General features: G+C 39.6%; 1 protein-coding gene across 1 annotated transcript in view; it reads left to right on the top strand.

Moving 5' to 3' along the window:
* The window catches only part of ALMS1 (ALMS1 centrosome and basal body associated protein), a 236,937-nt gene that overhangs the window by 51,937 nt on the left and 163,441 nt on the right, over nt 1–21,559 (top strand). Inside the window, exon 8 of the mRNA XM_017876541.1 lies at nt 14,739–20,843. Within this exon, the coding sequence (XP_017732030.1) occupies nt 14,739–20,843 (6,105 nt within the window). The remainder of the gene's footprint in view (nt 1–14,738; nt 20,844–21,559) is intronic.

Genomic DNA, 21,559 nt, shown 5'->3' with positions numbered 1-21,559 from the left:
ATAATATTCCCATGTAATCCCTTTCATGTCAGTAAGGTTAGCTACAATGCCCTCTCTTTCGTTCCTGATTTTAGTAACTTAAGTTTTCCCCTTCTTTTTTTCTCCCTTTGGTGAATCTAGTTAAATTTTGTCAATTTTGCTGATTTTTTCAAATAAGCTTGTTTCTTTATTTTTTCTAATCTTTATTTTTCTTTTCTGATTTTTGTTTCATTTATTTTCATTCTAGTCATTATTTTCCTTCCTTCCATTTGCTTTGGGTTTAGTTTGCGCTTTTGTCTGGTTTTTTTTTTTAAGGTGTACAGTTATTGATTTAAGCTCTTTCTTCTTATTATTACAAGTATGTGTAAAAATTGATAAATTCCTAACCACCGTGTTAGCTGCATGCCCGAAGTTTTGGCTTATTATATTTTTGTTTTAGTTCATCTAAACTTATTTTCTAGTTTACATTGTGATTTTTCTGCATTTACCCTTTGGTTATTTAGGAATGTGTTGTTTAATTTCCTTCTGTTATTATGTTTCACCTGATTCAATTTTTGTTGGAAAACATACTTTGTATGATTTGTCTTTTTAAGTTTTATTGAGGCTTATTTTATGTTTTAGCATGTAGTTTATTCTGTAGAATGTACAGTTTGTACTTGAGAAGAATGTGTATTCTGCTGTTGTTAGGCGGTGTGTTCTATAGATGTCTCTCAGCTCTGTTGGGTTGGGTTTAGGTGTTCAAGTCTTCTGTTTCCTTGTTGGTCTTCTGACTGTTTTCTCCATTTTCAAAAGGAGGGTATTGAAGTCTTCAACTCTTACTGTTTGTCTTTCTCCCTTTTTTTCTCTCTCAGATTTGCTTCACATATTTTGACATTATGATGTTAGATCCATGTATGTTTATAATTGTTATATATTCCTGATGAATTGACCTTTTTTTTTTTTTTTTTGGAGACAGTCTTGTTCTGTTGCCCAGGCTGAAATGCAGTGCATGGCTCACTGCAACCTCTGCCTCCTGGGTTCCAGTGACTCTCATGCCTCAGCCTCCTGAGTAGCTGGGACTATAGGCGTGTGCCATCATGTCCAACTAATTAGAATTGACCTTTTAATTGTTATAAATTGTTCCTCCTTATTCCGAGTAACTTTTTTTTTGTTTTAAAGTCTGTTTGTCTTAGGTTAGAATAGACACTTCGGCTCTTATGGTTGCTGTTTGTATGGTTTATCTTTTAAAATCACTCTACTTTCAACCTATTTGTATTTTTTAAATAAAAAATGATGTATCTGCTGTAAAGAACATATAGTTAAATCTTGGGTTTTTAATTTTAAAATTCTATCTAATTATTTTTGCCTTGTGATATGATTATTTAATCTGTTTGCATTTAATGTCATTATTGATGTGATTGGATTCACATTTTCTGGCTTACATTTGGTTTTTCATGTGTCTTGTGTCTTTTTTCTTCTCTATTCCTCTTTAATTATTGCATGAAGTGAATATTTTCTAGTATGACACTTTCAGTTTAATTTTTTAAATGATTTTCTAGGTGGTTTTTTTTTTTAAGTTATATTCTTAGTGGTTACTCTGGGGCTTATAATATTTATCTTATCAGAATATGCTTCTGATTTATACTAACTTAATTCTAGTGTGATACAGAAACTGTACTCCTATATAGCGCTATTCCCTCTTTTTTTTTTTGGTGTCATTATTGTTATGCATACTACTCACACATTTTTTTTTTGTTTTTTTTTTTTAGTTAGGGACTTGCTCTGTTGCCCAGGTTAGATTGCAGTGGCATGATCATAGCTCACTCTAACCTGGGCTCAAGTGATCCTCCTGCTTCAGTCTCCTCTGTCGTGAGGACCACAGGTGTGTACCACTACACTGAGCTAATTTTTCAAAAAAATTTTTTTGTGGAGAAATGGGATCTCACTACATTATTGGTCTCGAATTCCTGGGCTCAAGTAGTCCTCCCACCTTGGCCTCTCAAAGTGCTGGGATTACACATGTAAGCCGCCATGCCCAGCTGCTTTATATATTTTCAAATTGCTTTTAAAATCAGTTAAGAGAATACAGGAAATGAAGCATGTCTTTTTGTAGTTACCCATGTAATTATTTTTACTAGCACTATTTGTTTTGTTATGAAAATGTTACTATTATCTGGTGTTACTTGTTTTTCAGCCTTTGGAACTTTCTATATTCTGTAAGGTGGATCTGCAAGTTCCCTGTTTTGTGTATCTGGCATGTTTTATTTCATCTTTTTGAGAGATAGTTTTGCTGGGGTTGGCATTCTTGGTTGACAGTCTTTTTCTTTTCAGCACTTTGAATATGCCTGTTCACTATCTTCTGGCCTCCATAGTTTTGGATGAGAAGTCAGCTATTACCTTATTCATGTTCTCTTGTATGTAATTTGTTTTCTCTTGTTGCTTCCAAGATACACTCTTTGTCTTTCACTTCAGTATCTTGGTTATAATATGTCTCCCTGTGGATCTCTGTGTTTATTCTACTTTGAGCTCACTGAACTTGTCAGATATATAGTTAATATCTTTTATCTAATTCGGGAAGTTTTCAACCATCATTTCTTTGAGGATTTTTTCTGCTTCTTTCTCGTTTTTCCCCAGTTATCATCTCTTGCATCGCAGTCCACATATATCAGCACCCCTAATCCTGTCTCACTGGTCTCTAAGCATTTGTTTGTTTTTCTTTATTCTTTTTTCTGTCTTTTCTTCAGTTTGCATAATCTCTATTCATTTATCTTGATGTTTGCTGATTTTTTTCTTCTGTCTGTCCATATCTACTATTGAGCCTCTAGTGAATTTTTCACTTCAGTTACTGTACTTTTCAGCCTTAGAATTTCCATTTTGTTATTTTCTAAGTTCTGTCTTTTATTCTGTATTTGGTGTGACTTTGCCGTCATACCTATCTTTAATTCTTTAAGCATAAAGAATTTTTCTTCCCTTTGAACGTGTTTATAATAGCTGCTTTTAATTGTTAGTGGCTAAGCCCAATGCGTGGGCCCTCTGAAAGGCAGATTTGCCTATTTTGTTCCCCCTGTGAAGAGGTCACACTTACTTTTGCACGTCTTACTTTTCTGTTGTTCTAAACTGGACATTTTGAATAGTATCTTGTTGCAACTCTGGATATTTATCCCTTCTCTGGGCTGGTAATGTTTGATATTTTTGTTGTTTAGTTATTTAGTGTCTGGTTTGGATTAGTTCTTAATTGCTCACCACCAAGATCTCCATTGTTTTTGCCAGTGTCCTTAGGCTTGAGCTTTTTATGCTCTGTTTCAAATAAAGTCATTCTCCTTATGGAGATGTGTGGAGCTCTCTGTTTTTATGGCTTGCCTCTCCTGGGTAGAAGCTTTGCGGCACTGCTCTGTATCTGGGGGCAGGTTCATTAGTCTACTTCTCTTGGAATAACACACCCCTTCTCTATGATTGTGATACTGAAAGGGGTAGTAGTTAGTCCCTGCACTTAGATTGCCTCTCCTGGAGTGGACCCTCACTCTACCTACAAGTGAGCTGGGGTAGGGGTGATTAGAGCTTAGTATTTTCAGCTTGGAATAAATCTTCCACTCTGTAAGTGGGGACTGGGTGCAGGTCGGTTGCTTCTTGTGTTCTTTCTTTTTCTCTTATTACCAAACATCAACAGCCAGTGTTCTTTCTTTGCAGCCTTTCTCCCATGACATCCCTTCCGTTCTGCCTTACCTTATGGATTATATCTACTGATGTACAGGTGTACCATTTTAATTATTTGGTTAAAATGGTACATCTCATTTCTACCAGTAAGATCCTGAGCTCCTCAGTTATCTCTCAGAATAGTATTGTGGTGTATGGGCTGACATTAAGATTTAATATTATGCGCAGTCTTGACATCTGAAATTATGAGGTCCTCAAAGGGCCTAACCACAAGTTTACCTGCCAGATATGCCCTCCCCTCTGTGGGAGAGGCTTCCTACACAGCCAGTTCTTCTATCAACGAGACCAACTGTATTCTAATTTATCCAAACTTGTTTCCAGTTTATCTTGTAATTTAAACTATTCAAATTATGTTAAGTGTAGCTACTTTACCTGATATGTAAATTGTCTTAACTCATACTTTGGAGCCAATTTGAGATGAAGCTCGGCAGTCACTTTCTGCTTGTTATGAAATAGGACCCAGAGGTTTGCCAATAAAAAATAAGAAATCAGGGCAACTAATATCAAGGGATCATTTCAATACATATGAATCAAACATGGACAGAAATATTTCTTTCATTTGCCTCCTCTTCACCCTATTGATGAGGGAGGGATTCCTGGTACTCAACCTAATAGATTTCCATCCCATGCTAACCTGTGAAATTATTCAAACAAGCCAATCACATCCTCCTACAGAAATAAAAAAAATCACCCTCTCTTCTTGCTACTGTAAGGCTGCCTCCCATAGTTTCTGTTTACTCATTCTGTTCACATGTACAACCCCCATGTGGCCCTGCATGACCTGGTGTCTTCCCCAGCTGTGAGTATATGTGACTAATAAATACTGTCAGTCTCCTCTGTCCAGTGTTGTATTTAGCCAATCCAGAACCATCAAGCAGGAATCCCTCCCTCATCAATAGGGTGAAGAGGAGGCAAATGAAAGAAATATTTATGTCCATGTTTGATTCATATTGTATTGAAATGGTCCCTTGATATTAGTTGCCCTGATTTCTTATTGGCAAACCTCTGGGTCCTATTTCATAACAAGCAGAAAGTGACTGCCGAGCTTCATCTCAAATTGGCTCCAAAGTATGAGTAAAGATAATTTACATATCAGGTAAAGTAGCTACACTTAACATAATTTGAATAGTTTAAATTACAAGATAAATTGGAAACAAGTTTGGATCTGGATTGTTGAAAAAGAATTGGTGACACCATTAGAAAGCAGGGTAGTCAATTTAGTTTTGGACATACTGAGTTTGATTTGTCAGGAGATCATTTGGTTTGAAGTGTCTTCAAAGCCACTTGAATAAATGGGAAATAGGAAATACAAATTTGGAAGATCTTAAATAATTTATGATTAAAATTATGCCATAAGAGTATTTAAGCTTTCTGAAGGAGCATTGGTAGAGAGAAAAGCAAAATGTCAAGGATAGTACCTCATGGAATACAATAGCAGAAAGAGGCCAATAGAAAATACCAAAAAGGGCAGATATTTTGTTTAAATTCTTACTCTGATTTAGTTCTTACCTCTTCAGTTTCCATTTCCATTTCTTAGTGCCTTTACTGTGTCACACTGGATTTTGTTGCACGTACATTTAGGATTGCTATGTCTTCTTGGTGGATTGATCCTTTATCATTATGTAAGATTCCTCTTTGTCCCTAGTAATTTTCTTTGTTCTGAAGATTATCTTATATAGCCACTCCTACATAATAGTTGTTTTCTTTCTTCTTCTTCCTCTTCTTCTTCTCCCCCTCCTCCTCCTTTTCTTCTTCTTTCTTCTTCCTTCTCTTCCTCTTTCTTCCTCTTCTTCCTTCTTCTTCTTCTTCTTCCTCTTCCTCCTCCTCCTCCTCCTCTTCTTCTTCTTCTTCTTCTTCTTCCTCCTCCTCCTCCTCCTCCTCTTCTTCTTCTTCTTCTTCTTCTTCTTCTTCTTCCTCTTCCTCCTCCTCCTCCTCCTCTTCTTCTTCTTCTTCTTCTTCTTCCTCCTCTTCCTCCTCCTCTTCTTCTTCTTCTTCTTCTTCTTCTTCTTCTTCTTCTTCCTCCTCCTCCTCCTCCTCCTCCTCTTCTTCTTCTTCTTNAGGAAATGGGGCGGGACGCCTTCGGATTCCTGGGCAGGGCTTGAGTGGCGTACCTCGAGGCGCCGGCGACGCTGGCGTGTGACGTTACTGCCTGACGCAGGCGCAGTGCCGCCCGGCCGCTGTTGGGAACCCCCCCCTCCCCCTCCGCCTCCCCCTCCTCCTCCGCCTCCGCCTCCTCCTCCTCCTCGAGATAAGGTCTCACTCTGTTGCCCAGGCTAGAGTGCAGTGATATGATCATAGCTCACAGCAGCCTTGAATTCCTAGGCTCAAGCAGTCCTTCTGTCTCACCCTCTGAGTAGCTAGGACTGTAGATGCACCCTACCATGCCCAGCTAATCTTTTTTGTGTGTGTGTGTAGAGACAAGGTCTTGCTATGTTGCCCAGGCTGGTTTTCAGCTCCTGGCCTTTCAAAGCCTGATCCTCCCATCTTGACTTTCCGAAGTGCTGGGATTACAGGCATAAGCCACCATACCCAGCCTTTTTATCTGTCTTTTAGTTTCAGTCTTCCTATGTCATTATGTTTGAAGTGAATTTTTTTGTAGACATCATGTAATTGGGTCATTTTAAAAAAATCCACTCTGCTAATATCTGTATTTTAGTTTGTTTGTTTATTTATTTTGAGATGGAGTCTCGCTGTGTCGCCAGGCTGGAGTATAGTGGTATGATCTCGGCTCACTGCAACCTCTGCCTCCCAGGTTCAAGCGATTCTCCTGCCTCAGCCTCCCGAGTAGCTGGGACTACAGGCACACACCACCATGCCTGGCTAATTTTTGTATTTTTAGTGGGAACAGGCTTTCACCATGTTGGCTAAGATGGTCTCGATCTCTTGACCTTGTGATCCACCTTGGTCTCCTTGGTGCTGGGATTACAGGCGTAGTTTGTTTATTTAGACAGTTTATACCTGAAGTTAATATTGATCTATTATGCCTTAAGTCTGCAATTTTTTTATTTATTTTCACTTTATTCCTGTTTCTCTTGTCTTGCCTTACTATGGGTTTCATGAACATATTTTAGAATTTCACTTTATTTATTTTTATTATTTATTTATTTATTAATTTATGAGATGGAGTCTCGCTCTGTCGCCCAAGCTAGAGTGCAGTGGCATGATCTCGGCTCACTGCAAGCTCCATCTCCTGGGTTCACGCCATTCTCCTACCTCAGCCTCCCAATTAGCTGGGATTACAGGTGTGTGCCATCAACGCCCGGCTAATTTTTTTACATTTTTGGTAGATATGGGGTTTCACCGTGTTGGCCAGGCTGGTTTCCAACTCCTGATCTCAAGTGATCCGCCTGCATCAACCTCCCAAAGTGCTGGGATTATAGGCGTGAGCCACGGAGCCCGGCCCTTGGTGTGGATTTCTTTGGGTTTCCTGTTTGGAGCTGACTTACCTTCTTTAATCTATAAGTTTATGTCTCGTCAAATTTGGAATGTTTTCAGACTTTATTTCTTTGAATTTAACTCATCTTGTTTGCATCATTTGATTGTCTTCTCCCTCTCTATCGCGTTCACACACTCTCTCTCTGTCTCTGTCTCTTTCTCTCTCTCTCGGCTCGCTGCAACCTCTGCCTCCTGGGTTCAAGCGATTCTTGTGTCTCAGCCTCCCTCGTAGCTGGAATCTTAGGCGTGTACCACCACACCCAGCTAATTTTTTGTATTTTTAGTAGAGACGGGGTTTCACCGTGTTGGCCAGGCTGGTCTTGAACTCCTGACCTTAAGTGATCCACCCACCTCAGCCTCCCAAAGAGCTGGGATTACAGGCGTGAGCAACAACAGCCAGCCTTGATTGTCTTTTCTCAATCAATTTGTGATTTTCCTGGTTCTTAGTGGTAAAAACAAATTATATCCTGGACATTTTGGATATTATGTTAGGAGACTTTGATTCCTATTTATAATCTTCTGTTTAGCAGGCAGTTGCTCTATTTAGGTTTTCCATGTAGGTTCTGGCCTATTTATGTGGCTGTGATCCCAAAGATAATTCAGTTTTCAGGGGAGTTGCATTCTGGTCTATTTCAGTGGTACCATTGAGGCTCCCACTCAGTCCCTGTCGGTGATGCTTATGTAGGTGGAATGGTCTTTCTCAAGGTCTGCTGCTGCTGTGTGGAAAGGGGGAGATGCTAACCCATAGAGTAGAGAACATTTCCCTAGGCCTGCCCCTGGACCACCTGGTGTCAGTGAGTCACCCACTTGATTCTTGTTGATGGCATTCATGGAGTTAGAAAATGCTTTTCTAGGCCTCCTGATGCATCTAGGTAGGATGCTGGGCCCTGGGATGGAGAACATTTCCTTGAACCTACTCTCTGGGTTTCTCAGTGCTAGTGGACTTCCCATTCAATTTTTGCCAGTGCCACTGGGGAAGGAAAGTGCCTACCTGGGCTGCCTTTTACCGCAGGAGAATTAGGAGATGGTGGACTTAGGTCTCCTTTTGTTGCTGGCTAGAGGACAGGGAGATGCCAAATCTATTGGGACTCTCTACCTGGTTTCTGCTGGTACTACAGTTCAGGTGGTGCAAGCTTACCTGTTGCTGCTGGGTTGGAGTAGGGTGTGGGGAAATGGGACTGTCTGCTAAGTTTGCTGGGCTGCCCGTTTCTTGGTCCTTGGGCCATAGACAGCAGGCTTTGCTTGGACTTCTTTCCGCCCTCCTTCCTTCCCTTTCTCTTTCCCACTATTCCTATTCCTATTTCTATTTCTGGCCTTAGTTCCACATAGTAGGCCTCTCCAGAGTCCAGCCTCAGATATGACAGTTAAAAAGAAAACTGAGAAAGTAATTGCCGTGTTGTTCTCCAGTCTGGAGGTCCTTAGCCAGTCTGCCTTTCACTTTCTACCTTTCAGTCTTTATCTGATTGGCTTTTGGTTTCTAGGGAAATGGAGGGAAACGCAAATTTGTGTCATTTTGTCAGGGAACAGAAGACAACTGGAGTTTCGAAAACTTGACTTCGATGTGCTATTGTCTTTGGTTGTTGGTAGAAATAATCATATGGGGGAAGCGAGGTAAAGATCTTTCTCAGGCAATATTGAATAAACTCAGGGATCTCAAGCCACAGAATGTGGGGACACCTATGCCATGAAACTTTCCTAACTTTTCTAAAATATGTAGTCCCCATCCTGAACTATTAATAATAGCTGACAGTTATTGCTTGTTCACATTGCTAAGCATTTTACATGTTATTATTGTAATGTACATTAGTTATATAATACAGGTCGAGCGTCCCTAATCTGAAAATCCGCAATCCGAAATGGTCCAAAATCTGAAACTTTTTGACCGCTGATGTGATATTCAAAGGAATTACTCATTAGCGCATTTTGGATTTCAGATTTTTGGATTAGGTATGCACAGTAGATTCTTTTATCGTATTATTATGCCATATTGTTTTATATTTGTATCTGACTTATGATGATGGGCACTGCTATTATTCTATTTGCTATCTGAGCAAAATGAAACTTAGAGAAATTAAGTGACTTGCCCAAAGTCCCACTTTCTCTAAGAGGATTTTGATAGCTTCATTCCATATTGTTCTCTCTGTTTCTGAAGTTTTGAATGCCTTTATAACCTTACCATAAACATATACACCATCGGTTTATCCAAATTCTTTCTCAGAGAGGGCACCAATTTAATTTCTATTATATACTTAACACAAATCTTGGCATATGATAAAGGCATGAAAGAGTCTCGATGATTGTTTCCTAACTTAAGAGTTCATCAGTTAGTGGTACGGTACTGGCTGCCTCAGCTTGTTTACAGCATCAGGTAGTGACATAGTAGAAAACAATGCTTTGTGCAAGAAAGGATTTTAACTTCTTCCTAGGTAATATCAACACCCAGGTCTTCAGTTATTTTCTGTGACTGATGACTTCCAATTGTAGGACTCTATCTAGATATATCTTACACTCCAAATGTTTGTATCTGACTACTGTGGAATGTCTTCATTTGGATGTCCCAAAGGCATCTTAATGTCAGAACTTTAAAAATGGAACCAATCATCTCTTTAAACCTACTCTTCCTTCTCTATTTCTTTTCAGGGAATGAGTGTCTACTTATTAGCCAAGCTAGAAACTTGTATTCTTCTTTCACCCTCATCCCTGCCCAATCACTCAATCCCGTTGATTCTGACTATCAGACTCCCATTCTCTTTTCTGAATTACTGCATTAGTAATGGAAAACTGATCATCATCTCTGCCACTCTTTTTTTGTATTAAGTGAAAATAGTCTGTTTACAGGGCAGGCTTGATAATGTCACTTCCTAGTTTGGAGTTCTTGCTTTCCATTGTTAACCTCAGGGTAAATTCTAAACTCCTTAGTACATAGTAGAAGGTCCCTGCTTACCTTCGTAGCCTTATATTTGCCTCTTTTTTCATAGTGAACTGTCATTTCTTCATGATGCTAGACCCTCTTGTCTCCTTGATCTCATAGATGCTATTTTCTCTACTTGGAATGCTTCCCTATTCTTTCTGTGCCCATTTTTGCCTCATTTCTAGTTTTATCCTTTCATTCTGAGCTTTGCTGTCTTTCAGGAAAATGTTTCTGTTTTTTGCTATTCACCATGACTCTTTAAGAAAGAGCCAGATACTCCTTATATATGTTACTATAGTGTCCTGTAAACAACCTCCCTAATCACTGCCCTTACACTGAATTTAGTAATTGCTTTTTTTCACTTGTTTCTATCTCCCACAGGACTTTAAGTTCTTTGAGGGTAGAGCTGGGGCTTTGGTAATATATATATTTTTGCACCTGGCCGTGAAAGCTGCTCAATAAGTATCTGTTGAATGACTTAATGAATCGATGAATATTAAATGAATTAATGTGCCTGGGTGGACTGGAGAGGGGTAGAATAAGATGGTAGGTTTTGTATTTTGGCAGGGATCAGTTCTCAAGAAAGTGGATCAAATAAATGTAAGTATCATATTTCATTGACTATGTGTCAGTTGTAATGAAAGCCTATGGATTAGTATCTTATCACTATTTTATTGATCTCTAACATGAAGCTGTCTCTATGACTTGAATGGCCTGTATGTCTTACTTTATGTTGTTTGGTGGGTATTGGGGTTTATGTTCCCTGCCTCTAAACCTAATTGATTTTTCTATTAGTTTTCCTGCCATAATTTTTATTGACGCCCAGTCTTTTGTTTAACCTTACTACCTTAGGTTGTTATTTGTTGGGTATCTTCTCCCTTGAAGATGCAAGTTACTCAGGGCAGGAAGGGAACCTAAGTGTGGCTCAGAGTAGGGGAGGACTTTAGTTTGGGGCAGGACTTTGAAGGGTTCTGTTAAAGATGAGGAGCCTAGAAGCAGGATCTGAAATTACATCTTCTCCTGTCCCAGAAGGAACTTCTTTGAGTTAGGGGTGCACCTATCAGGGTGGTTTGATGACTGGGCATTACTATGACGAGGGTATAACTTTCCCAGGGTTATTCTGTTAGGAAGTAGTGTTTGGGATTTGATGTTTGAGTACTGAGTTCATGAACTTTTCACAACACCAGCAGTTCATTAGCTTTTTGAAACCCCTGCCCACTTAGGAATGAGGAAGAGTGTATAACGCACTTAACCTAACAATACCTGCTTTCACATTGAAAAAGAACTTAGTGATAGCAACAACAAAATTAGGAATTAAATTGTAGGCTATAGTGTTAGCTTGTATATGTGATTTTTGTGTTATAAAACAGTGCCCTATTATCTTTTGAAACTAAGCACTTTTATTACATTTAACTTGATTTTGTATTGCAAGTTATTTAAATGGCATACATTTATCAACAGGACAACATTAATGAATTATCAGTATGCAGGAACTTTGGAAGGGTTATATTTACATCCGCTGTGCTAATAAGAGTATCAAAAATTCCTGTTTGAACTGTGATATACTTGTGTTATAGTTTAGTTATGAGAGAATGTAGTTTAAAGTAATGAATGTTGAAGTAAACATCTATGAGTTTACTGAGGGATTAACCAAATACAGCAAAATTAAAATTATTTAGTTATCAATAATTAATAATTAGGAACTCATAAAAATGATATAGTAATTAGAAAGCAAAAATAACAGCAATGATGACAAAGACCCATTTAAAATATCACTGGTGTCTTTTTAAAAACTACATGAATTTGAGTTTACTTCTCTGTACACACAATAGGTGCTTTTGCCAGACTTTTTTAAAAAACTTTTTTATTTTAATTTTATGAGAACATAGTAGGTGTATATATTTATGGGGTACATGAGATATTTTGACACAAACATATGATATGCAATAATCACATCAAGGTATATGGAGTATCTGTTACCTCAAGCATTCATTATTTCTTTATGTTGTGAAAAGTCCAGTTATACTCTTTTAGTTAATTTAAAATGTGTTCTAAATAATTGTTGACTGTAGTCACCCTGTTGTACTATATCATATTCTAGAGCTTATTCATTCTAACTACATTTTTGTACCCATTAACCATCCTCCCCACTATCTTCCTAGCCCCGTTACAGACTTATTAGTGACTGGATTAGAGGGCTCAAAATTAGAGCTATAGTAATTTATTTGTGTGTGCTGGTATTAAAACCCATAATAATTCACTTGGAACGATTACTGGTAAGAGGCTCTTAGTCATATGTAAAATGGAAGTATGGAATTGTACCTCATTTTGTCTGTAAGAAATAAAGGGCTTGCTTATTCTTCTTATGCCAGTATATACTTGGGAAAATAAAACCGTACTGTCTTTATCACCTAAGGAAGCCTTCTGTGTTACTAAGCACCTTAGTATGGAGAAGAGTTCTTGAGTAAGTTGTACCCAGTTGTTAGTCTTAATGTCATCTCTAGGAGGCATACAGTTCCGACCAATATACAACTTTGGTATAGTATAGTCCTTTTCTGGCAGCCATGTTCCTCTTCTTGGTCGAAACTTACCTCTTCAACTCACCCCTACTTCTGAAAATGAATCTCCAAAGATTTGATCAGTATATAATAATATTGTAACACTCACGCTTAGTGTATTCTTCTTTCCCAGGGCTGAGAATAATAAGCACTCTAAAAACATACCATTTTTCATCATGAACTCCTTACTTACATAGACATATTTTAAAATTCATAATTAGTGGATTTGTGATCACCATTCTTCTGACAGTTTGACATATATCTCCTTAACTTTATATGGAACTGACAAGAATTCTTCTTTAACGTCATGCATCTCCTCCTGCACTTAACCTATAGTTGTTCTTCCAGTTTTCTTTACTAATCTTTTCCTTTACCCCTGAGGTTAAGAAGACCTTATCTTATGTAACCTTCTGGATCTTTCAAGGACCTGGACTGTACATCTTAACTCCTTAGCTATTTATGTCATTTGTCCCCATTCATGGTGTCACTAATAATTTGTAATGGCCAAAGGGATGTAAAAACTTTGAGAAATTAGGCAATCATTTAGAAAACCAAGGTTTTGTTTTGTTAATCTGTTTTGGTTTATTAACTTCTTGAGCCTGTTCTGTTTCCTCACAAAAAACTTTTCTTATTTTCTTTAGACCCAGCAGGCAAGAACCTCACAAAATTTTGTAACCCATATTCCTTCTCAAGTTACAGTGCATGTTGCATTTTTAAATTTTTTACTTTTCTTGAAGAGTTAATACTTGATACTTCTAGTTCTTTACTTTAAAATTCACGCCTCTACCCATTTCATTCTATATTCAGCTCCTTTGGAGCTCGTCAGTGGCTATAGAAAGCCAGTCAGTTGTAGTGGAAAGAGCTCAGAATTTGGATTTAGAGTTCAAGGGTTAAAGTACCAGTTTTTGTCACTTACCCGCCTACAATTCTAGAAAAACTATGTATCTTTGCACTTAAAATGTGGTCTGAGGACCAATAACATTTGGCATCCCTGGGGAGCTTGTTAGAAATGCAGAATTTCAGGTCCCATCCAGACCTACTGGGTCAGAATCTGCAAGTTAACAAGATCCCAACACTGAGAAGCACTGTTACATGGTCGTCTTTGCAACTCGGTTTCCCTATACGTAAAGTATGGATAATACTTGCTCTACATATCAATCATCTTAACACCATCTGACACATCATATATTTTACCAGTTTATTGTCAGCCTCCTTCTGCTAAAATACAGATAAGCTCTGTGAGGTAGGGATTATTGTCTGTTCGTTTATTGCTGTATGTAGAACAGTGCCTAGCACATAATAAGCATTCATGTATTTTGAATGAACAATGAATGAATGGACAGCTTGTCAAATCCTGTCATTTCTGTTGCAGTCACTTACTTTGCACTGCTGTTTAAAACTGCTTTCATTTAGAATTATTGTATTAATGCAGATATAGAACATTTCTATAGAAATGTTCGTTGGATTGTGCAACCCAGATTTTTACATTCCCTTCTCACTCATCTTGAAAACTTTAAAACTGTAAACAACTTGCCATGCCATATGGAATTAAGTTCAAACTCTTCAGAGTAACCTTTAGAGTCTTTTTCAGTTTTATGTACTTAAATATATATACATTATACAGGGTGCATTTGTTGGGAGAGTCCTTCAAACTCACTGCACGCATAGCATCCCTGTAGGCCATATTGTACTGCCCCTGTAGGACTTTGGGTGCAAGAGGAACCCATGAAAATAAGCTGATGATCCTTTGCTGTACCAGGGATCATAAAGTCTTTTGTCTCTGACTGAAGACCTTATGTCTTATGCTAGCCTACAAGACACAATAACAGATTGTAAATGGGGTGAAATCAAATCCTAGACCCAACAGCATTATCCCATCTCATTGATAATTCTCTAAAAATCCAAGTTTTAAGATCCTTATAATATTTCATCTGCTGGATATACTATTGTTTATAACCGTTACTCTGTTGTTGAAGATTTAAAATATTTTTACTTGGTTTTCTAATTAATATATTTGTGTGCAAATATTTGTCTCCTTTGATGGCTGTTTCCTTAGGATTCATTTCTAGAAGCTTTTTAAAGGCTCAAAGCTTGCTTTTTTTCAGCACACAGAATTTTAAAATAGAAAATTTTATATAATATTAAAATCTCTTTTTCTTTAGGAGATGCTTCTAAAGGAGGCATAGCTAAAGTTACTGATTCCAACTTGAAGTCAGGCATCACTACCACTCCTGTTGATTCAGACATTGGATCTCATTTATCCTTGTCCCTTGAGGACCTGTCTCAGTTGACTGTAAGTTCTCTTCTAGAAACTACTACTGGTCAACACACTGATACTCTCAACCAAAGGCCATTAGCAGATACTCATCTAACTGAAGAGACTCTGAAAGTCACAGCTATTCCTGAACCAGCTTACCAGAAGACTGCAACACCAACAGTACTCTCTAGTTCCCACTCACACAGGGGGAAGCCCAGTATTTTCTACCAGCAGGGCTTGCCAGACAGTCATCTAACTGAAGAGGCTTTGAAAGTTTTAACTGTTCCTGGACCAACTGACCAGACAACTGGCTTACCAACTCTAACTTCTACTTCCTACTCACATAGAGAGAAGCCTGGTATTTTTTACCAACAAGAGTTACCAGAGAGTAACTTAACTGAAGAGCCTTTGAAAGTTTCAGCTGCTCCTGGCCCAGTGGAGCAGAAAACTGGAATACCTACAGTATCCTCTACATCCCAGTCACATGGAGAGGACCTCCTCTTTTTCTATCGACAGACCTTGCCAGATGGTCATCTAACTAATCAGGCTCTGAAAGTTTCAGCTATGTCTGGACCGGCTGACCAGAAGACTGGGACAGCAACAGTACTCTCTACTCCCCATTCACATAGAGAGAAGCCTGGTATTTTTTACCAACAAGAGTTCCCAGATAGTCATCAAACTGAAGAGACTCTTAAAGTTTCGGTCACTCCTGGACCAGCTGACCAGAAGACTGAGATACCAGCAGTACAGTCTAGTTCTTACTCACAGAGAGAAAAGCCTAGTATTTTGTACCCACACGTGTTAGCAGACAGTCATCTACCTGAAGAGGGTCTGAAAGTTTCAGCTGTTGCTGGACCAGCTGACCAGAAGACTGGCCTACCAACAGTACCCTCTAATGCATACTCACACAGAGAGAAGCTCCTTATTTTCTACCAACAGGCCTTGCTGGACAGCCAACTACCTGAAGAGGTTCTGAAAAATTCAGCTGTTTCTGGACCAGCTGACGGAAAGACAGGGACACCAACTGTAACCTCTACTTCCTCTGTGTCCTCTTCACTTGGAGAAAAGCCTGGTGCTTTCTATCAGCAGACCTTACCCAATAGTCATCTAACTGAAGAGGCTCTGAAACTATCAGTTGTTCCTGTACCCGGTGATCAGAAGACTGGGATACCCTCAGCACCATCTAGTTTCTACTCACAAAGAGAGAAGCCCATTATTTTTTCCCAGCAGACCCTGCCAGACTTTCTTTTCCCTGAAGAAGCTCTGAAGGTTTCAGCTGTTTCTGTATTGGCTGCCCAGAAGACTGGGACACCAACAGTGTCCTCTAATTCTCACTCACATAGCGAGAAATCTAGTATTTTCTACCAGCAAGAGTTGCCAGACAGTGATCTACCTAGAGAATCTCTGAAAATGTCTGCTATTCCTGGACTGACTGACCAGAAGACTGTCCCAACACCAACAGTACCTTTAGGTTCCTTCTCACATAGAGAGAACCCCAGTATTTTCTATCAGCAGGAGTTACCAGATAGTCATCCAACTGAAAAGGCTGTGAAAGTTTCAACTGGCCCTGGACCAGCTGACCAGAAGACTGAGATACCAACAGTACAGTCTAGTTCTTACCCACAGAGGGAGAAGCCTGGTGTTTTGTACCCACAGGTGTTATCAGACAGTCGTCTACCTGAAGAGAGTCTGAAAGTTTCAGCCTTCCCTGGACCAGCTGACCAGACGACTGACACACCAGCAGTACCCTCTAGTTTCTACTCGCAAAGAGAGAAGCCTGGTATTTTTTACCAACAGACCTTGCCAGAGAGTCATCTGCCTAAAGAGGCTCTGAAAATTTCAGTAGCTCCTGGACCAGCAGACCAGAAGACTGGCACACCAACTGTAACCTCAACTTTCTACTCACAATATAGAGAAAAGCCCAGCATTTCCCACCAACAGGCCTTGCCAGGTACTCATATACCTGAAGAGGCTCAGAAAGTTTCAGCTGTTACTGGACCAGGTGACCAGAAGACTTGGATACCAAGAGTACTTTCTACTTTCTACTCACAAAGAGAGAAGCCTGATATTTTCTATCAACAGACCTTGCCAGGTAGTCATATACCTGAAGAGGCACAGAAAGTTTCAGCTGTTCCTGGACCAGCTGACCAGAAGACTGGGACACCAACTCCAACTTCTACTTCCTACTCACACACAGAGAAGCCTGGTATTTTCTACCAACAGGTCTTACCAGATAACCATCCAACTGAAGAGGCTCTGAAAATTTCAGTTGCCTATGAACCAGTTGACCAAACAACTGGCACACCAGCTGCAACCTCTACTTCCTACTCACAACATAGAGAGAAGCCCAGAATTTTCTACCAACAGTCGTTGCCAAGTAGTCATCTAACTGAAGAGGCACGGAAAGTTTCAGCGGTTCCTGGACCAGTTGATCAGAAGACTGGGACACCTACTTCAACCTCTACTTTCTACTCACACACAGAGAAGCCTGGTATTTTCTACCAACAGGTCTTGCCACATAGTCATCCAACTGAAGAGGCTCTGAAAATTTCAGTTGCCTATGAACCAGTTGACCAGACAACTGGCACACCAACTGCAACCTCTACTTCCTACTCACAACATAGAGAGAAGCCCAGCATTTTCTACCAACAGTCGTTGCCAAGTAGTCATCTAACTGAAGAGGCGAAGAACGTTTCAGCGGTTCCTGGACCAGCTGATCGGAAGACTGGGATACCAACTTTACCCTCTACTTTCTATTCACACACAGAGAAGCCTGGTATTTTCTACCAACAGGTCTTGCCACATAGTCATCTACCTGAAGAGGCTTTGAAAGTTTCAGTTGCTCCTGGACCAGTTGACCAAACGATTGGCATAACAACTGTAACCTCTCCTTCCAGCTCATTTGGAGAGAAGCCCATTGTTATCTACAAACAGGCCTTTCCAGATGGTCATCTACCTGGACAGTCTCTGAAAGTTTCAGTTGCTCCTGGACCAGTTGACCAGACAACTGGCTCACCAACCGTAACCTCTCCTTCCTACTCGCAACATAGAGCAAAGCCTGGCGGTTTCTACCAACCAGCATTGCTAGGTAGTCAGATACCTGAAGAGGCTCTCAGAGTTTCATCTGCTCCTGGACCAGCTGACCAGACAACTGGCATACCAACCATAACCTCTACTTCCTACTCACTTGGAGAGAAGCCCATTATTATCTACAAACAGGCCTTTGCAGATGGTCATCTACCTGAAGAGGCTCTGAAAGTTTCCATTGTTTCTGGACCTTCTGAAAAGAAGACTGAGATACCAACAGGACCTTTAGGTTCCAGTGCACTTGGAGAGAAGCCCATTACTTTCTACCAGCAGGCTCTGCTAGACAGTCCTCTAAATAAAGAGGTTGTGAAAGTTTCAGCTGCTCCTGGACCAGCTGACCAGAAGACTGAGACAATACCAGTACATTCTACTCCCTACTCAAATAGGGGGAAGCCTGTCATTTTCTACCAACAGACCCTATCAGACAGTCACGTACCTGAAGAAGCTCTGAAAGTTCCACCTGTTCCTGGACCAGATGCCCAGAAGACTGAGACACCATCAGTATCCTCTAGTTTATACTCACATAGAGAGAAGCCCGTTGTCTTCTACCAACAGGCCCTGCCAGACAGTCAGCTAACTAAAGAAGCTCTGAAAGTTTCAGCTGTTCCTCAACCAGCTGACCAGAAGACTGGGTTATCTACTGTAACCTCCTCTTTCTATTCACATACAGAAAAGCCTAATACTTCTTACCAAAAAGAGTTGCCGGATAGTCATCTAACTGAAAAGTCTCTGAAAGTTTCAGATGTTCCTGGACCAGCTGACCAGAAGAGTGGGTTATCGACAGTAACCTCTACTTCCTACTCACACAGAGAGAAGCCCATTATTTCCTACCAGCAAGAGTTGCCACGTTTTACTGAAGCAGGTTTGAAAATTTTAAGAGTTCCTGGACCAGCTGACCAGAAGACTGGAATAAACATCCTGTCCTCTAATTCATACCCACAGAGAGAGCAGTCTGTCATTTCTTATCAGGAGGAGTTGCCAGGTCTTACTGAAGTAACTTTGAAAGCAGTAGGGGTTCCTGGGCCTGCTGACCAGAAGACTGGGATACAAATAGCATCCTCTCGTTCCTACTCAAATAGAGAGAAGCCCAGTATTTTTCATCAGCAGGAGTTGCCAGATGTTACTGAAGAAGCTTTAAACGTTTTTGTTGTTCCTGGACAGGGTGACCAGAAGGCTGAGGTACCAACAGTACCTTTAAGTTACTACTCACATAGAGAGAAGCCCAGTGTTATCTCTCAACAGGAGTTACCAGACAGTCATCTCACAGAAGAAGCTCTGAAAATTTCACCTGTTTCTATACCAGCAGAGCAGAAGACTGGGATACCAATAGGACCGTCTAGTTCCTACTCACATTCACATAAAGAGAAACTCAAGATTTCAACTGTGCACATACCACATGACCAGAAAACTGAGTTTCCAGCAGCTACCCTTAGTTCCTACTCACAAATAGAGAAGCCTAAGATTTCAACTGTGATTGCACCAAATGACCAGAAGACTCCATCCCAGACAGCTTTTCATAGTTCCTATTCTCAAACAGTAAAGCCCGATATTTTATTTCAACAGCAGTTGCCAGATAGAGATCAAAGTAAAGGTATTCTAAAGATTTCAGCTGTCCCTGAACTAACTGATGTGAATACTGGAAAACCAATACCTCTCTCTAGTTCTTATTTTCACAGAGAGAAATCAAGTATTTTCAGTCCACAGGAATTGCCAGGTAGACGTGTAACTGAAGATGTGCTGAAGATTTCAACAATTCCTGGACCACCTAGTCAGAAAACAGTATTACCAACAGCTCTTCCTAGTTCCTTTTCACACCGAGAGAAACCAGGTATTTTCTATCAAAAGGATTCGCCAGATAGACGTCTAACTGAAGATGCTCTAAAGATCTCAAGTGCTTTTGGGCAAGCTGATCAAATTACTGAATTACACACAGTTCCCTCTGGTACTTACTCACATGGTGAGAATCACAAGCTTGTTTCAGAACATGTCCAAAGGCTGATAGATAATTTGAATTCTTCTGACTCCAGTGTTAGCTCAAATAATGTGCTTTTAAATTCTCAGGCTGATGACAGAGTTGTAATAAATAAACCAGAATCTGCAGGTTTTAGAGATCTTGGCTCTGAAGAAATCCAGGATGCGGAAAATAGTTCTAAAACTCTTAAGGAAATTCGGACACTTTTGATGGAGGCAGAAAATATAGCACTGAAACGATGCAATTTTCCTGCTCCCCTTGCCCCTTTCAGAGATATTAGTGATATTTCATTTATACAATCTAAGAAGGTGGTTTGCTTCAAAGAACCCTCTTCCACTGATGTATCTAATGGTGATTTGCTTCAGGGACAGCCATTCACAGAGGAAAGCCCAAGCAGCAGGTGCATACAGAAGGATATTGGCACACAGACGAATTTGAAATGCCAGAGAGGCATTGAAAATTGGGAGTTTATTAGTTCAACTACAGTAAGAAGTCCTCTACAGGAAGCAGAGAGCAAAGTCAGTATGGCATTAGAAGAAACTCTTAGGCGATATCAAGCAGCCAAATCTGTAATGAGGTCTGAACCTGAAGGGTGTAGTGGAACCATTGGGAATAAAATTATTATCCCTATGATGACTGTCATTAAAAGTGATTCAAGTAGTGATGCCAGTGATGGAAATGGTTCCTGCTCGTGGGACAGTAATTTACCAGAGTCTTTGGAATCAGTTTCCGATGTTCTTCTAAACTTCTTTCCATATGTTTCACCCAAGACAAGTATAACAGATAGCAGAGAGGAAGAGGGTGTGTCAGAGAGTGAGGATGGTGGGGGTAGCAGTGTAGACTCACTGGCTGCACATGTGAAAAACCTTCTGCAATGTGAATCCTCACTGAATCATGCTAAAGAAATACTCAGAAATGCAGAGGAAGAGGAAAGCCGGGTACGAGCACACGGTAAGAAAAAAGGTTCAGGCTTATAAACGTTATAGCTTAATAATTTATTTAAAGTTAGATATTTATGATTTGAGGGAGCCTAGCCAATGAAAATAAAACAAGATCAAGAAAAAAAAATGAAGTTAGATGTTTGGAGTTCTAAATGTATTTTCCAATAGAATTGTTAGAGTGATTATATTTCTTCTCACAATCTATAAAAGTCTATTTAACCAATAATGTAGTTAAGTTATAGTATTAGTACCAGCCTGAGTTTAGGTTCTTGTTTTTAGGAGAAGTAGATTCTGATGTATGACAGAGAGTAAAGAGGTCGCTTGGGCTCCTGAGCTCCTAAAGCTATCATGTTTCCCTAATCCTCCCATTACAGTATCCTTACTGTGAAGGCAGAAAAAGCCTCCAATTTGCTGTGCTCTAATTTGCTTTTTGTCCTAAAACTACATATATTTTCTCTTTCCCTTTTCTAATAAAACTCTTGGTGGTGTTCTCAGACATGTGAAAAAAAAATCAATGTATTTTATACTAAAACTTGGATTAGAGGTTTAAAAGAGAATATTTACAAATCTCATTACTTTCTAATAGAACTCCATTAAAAACAAAAATCTGTAAGACAATATGGGGAATATATTTTGGGAGGCAATTTAAGAGCAATTTAGGCCTACCTAGAAATCGTCCCTTGAGGTTAACTTCCTACACTGTTCCTTGCACCTTTTTATTCTAAA

The sequence above is a fragment of the Rhinopithecus bieti genome, unplaced genomic scaffold (genome assembly GCF_001698545.2).
Source record: "Rhinopithecus bieti isolate Rb0 unplaced genomic scaffold, ASM169854v2 scaffold_1058, whole genome shotgun sequence".
NCBI classification, from domain to species: Eukaryota; Metazoa; Chordata; class Mammalia; order Primates; family Cercopithecidae; genus Rhinopithecus; species Rhinopithecus bieti.
This window is presented reverse-complemented; position numbering and strand designations above follow the sequence as displayed.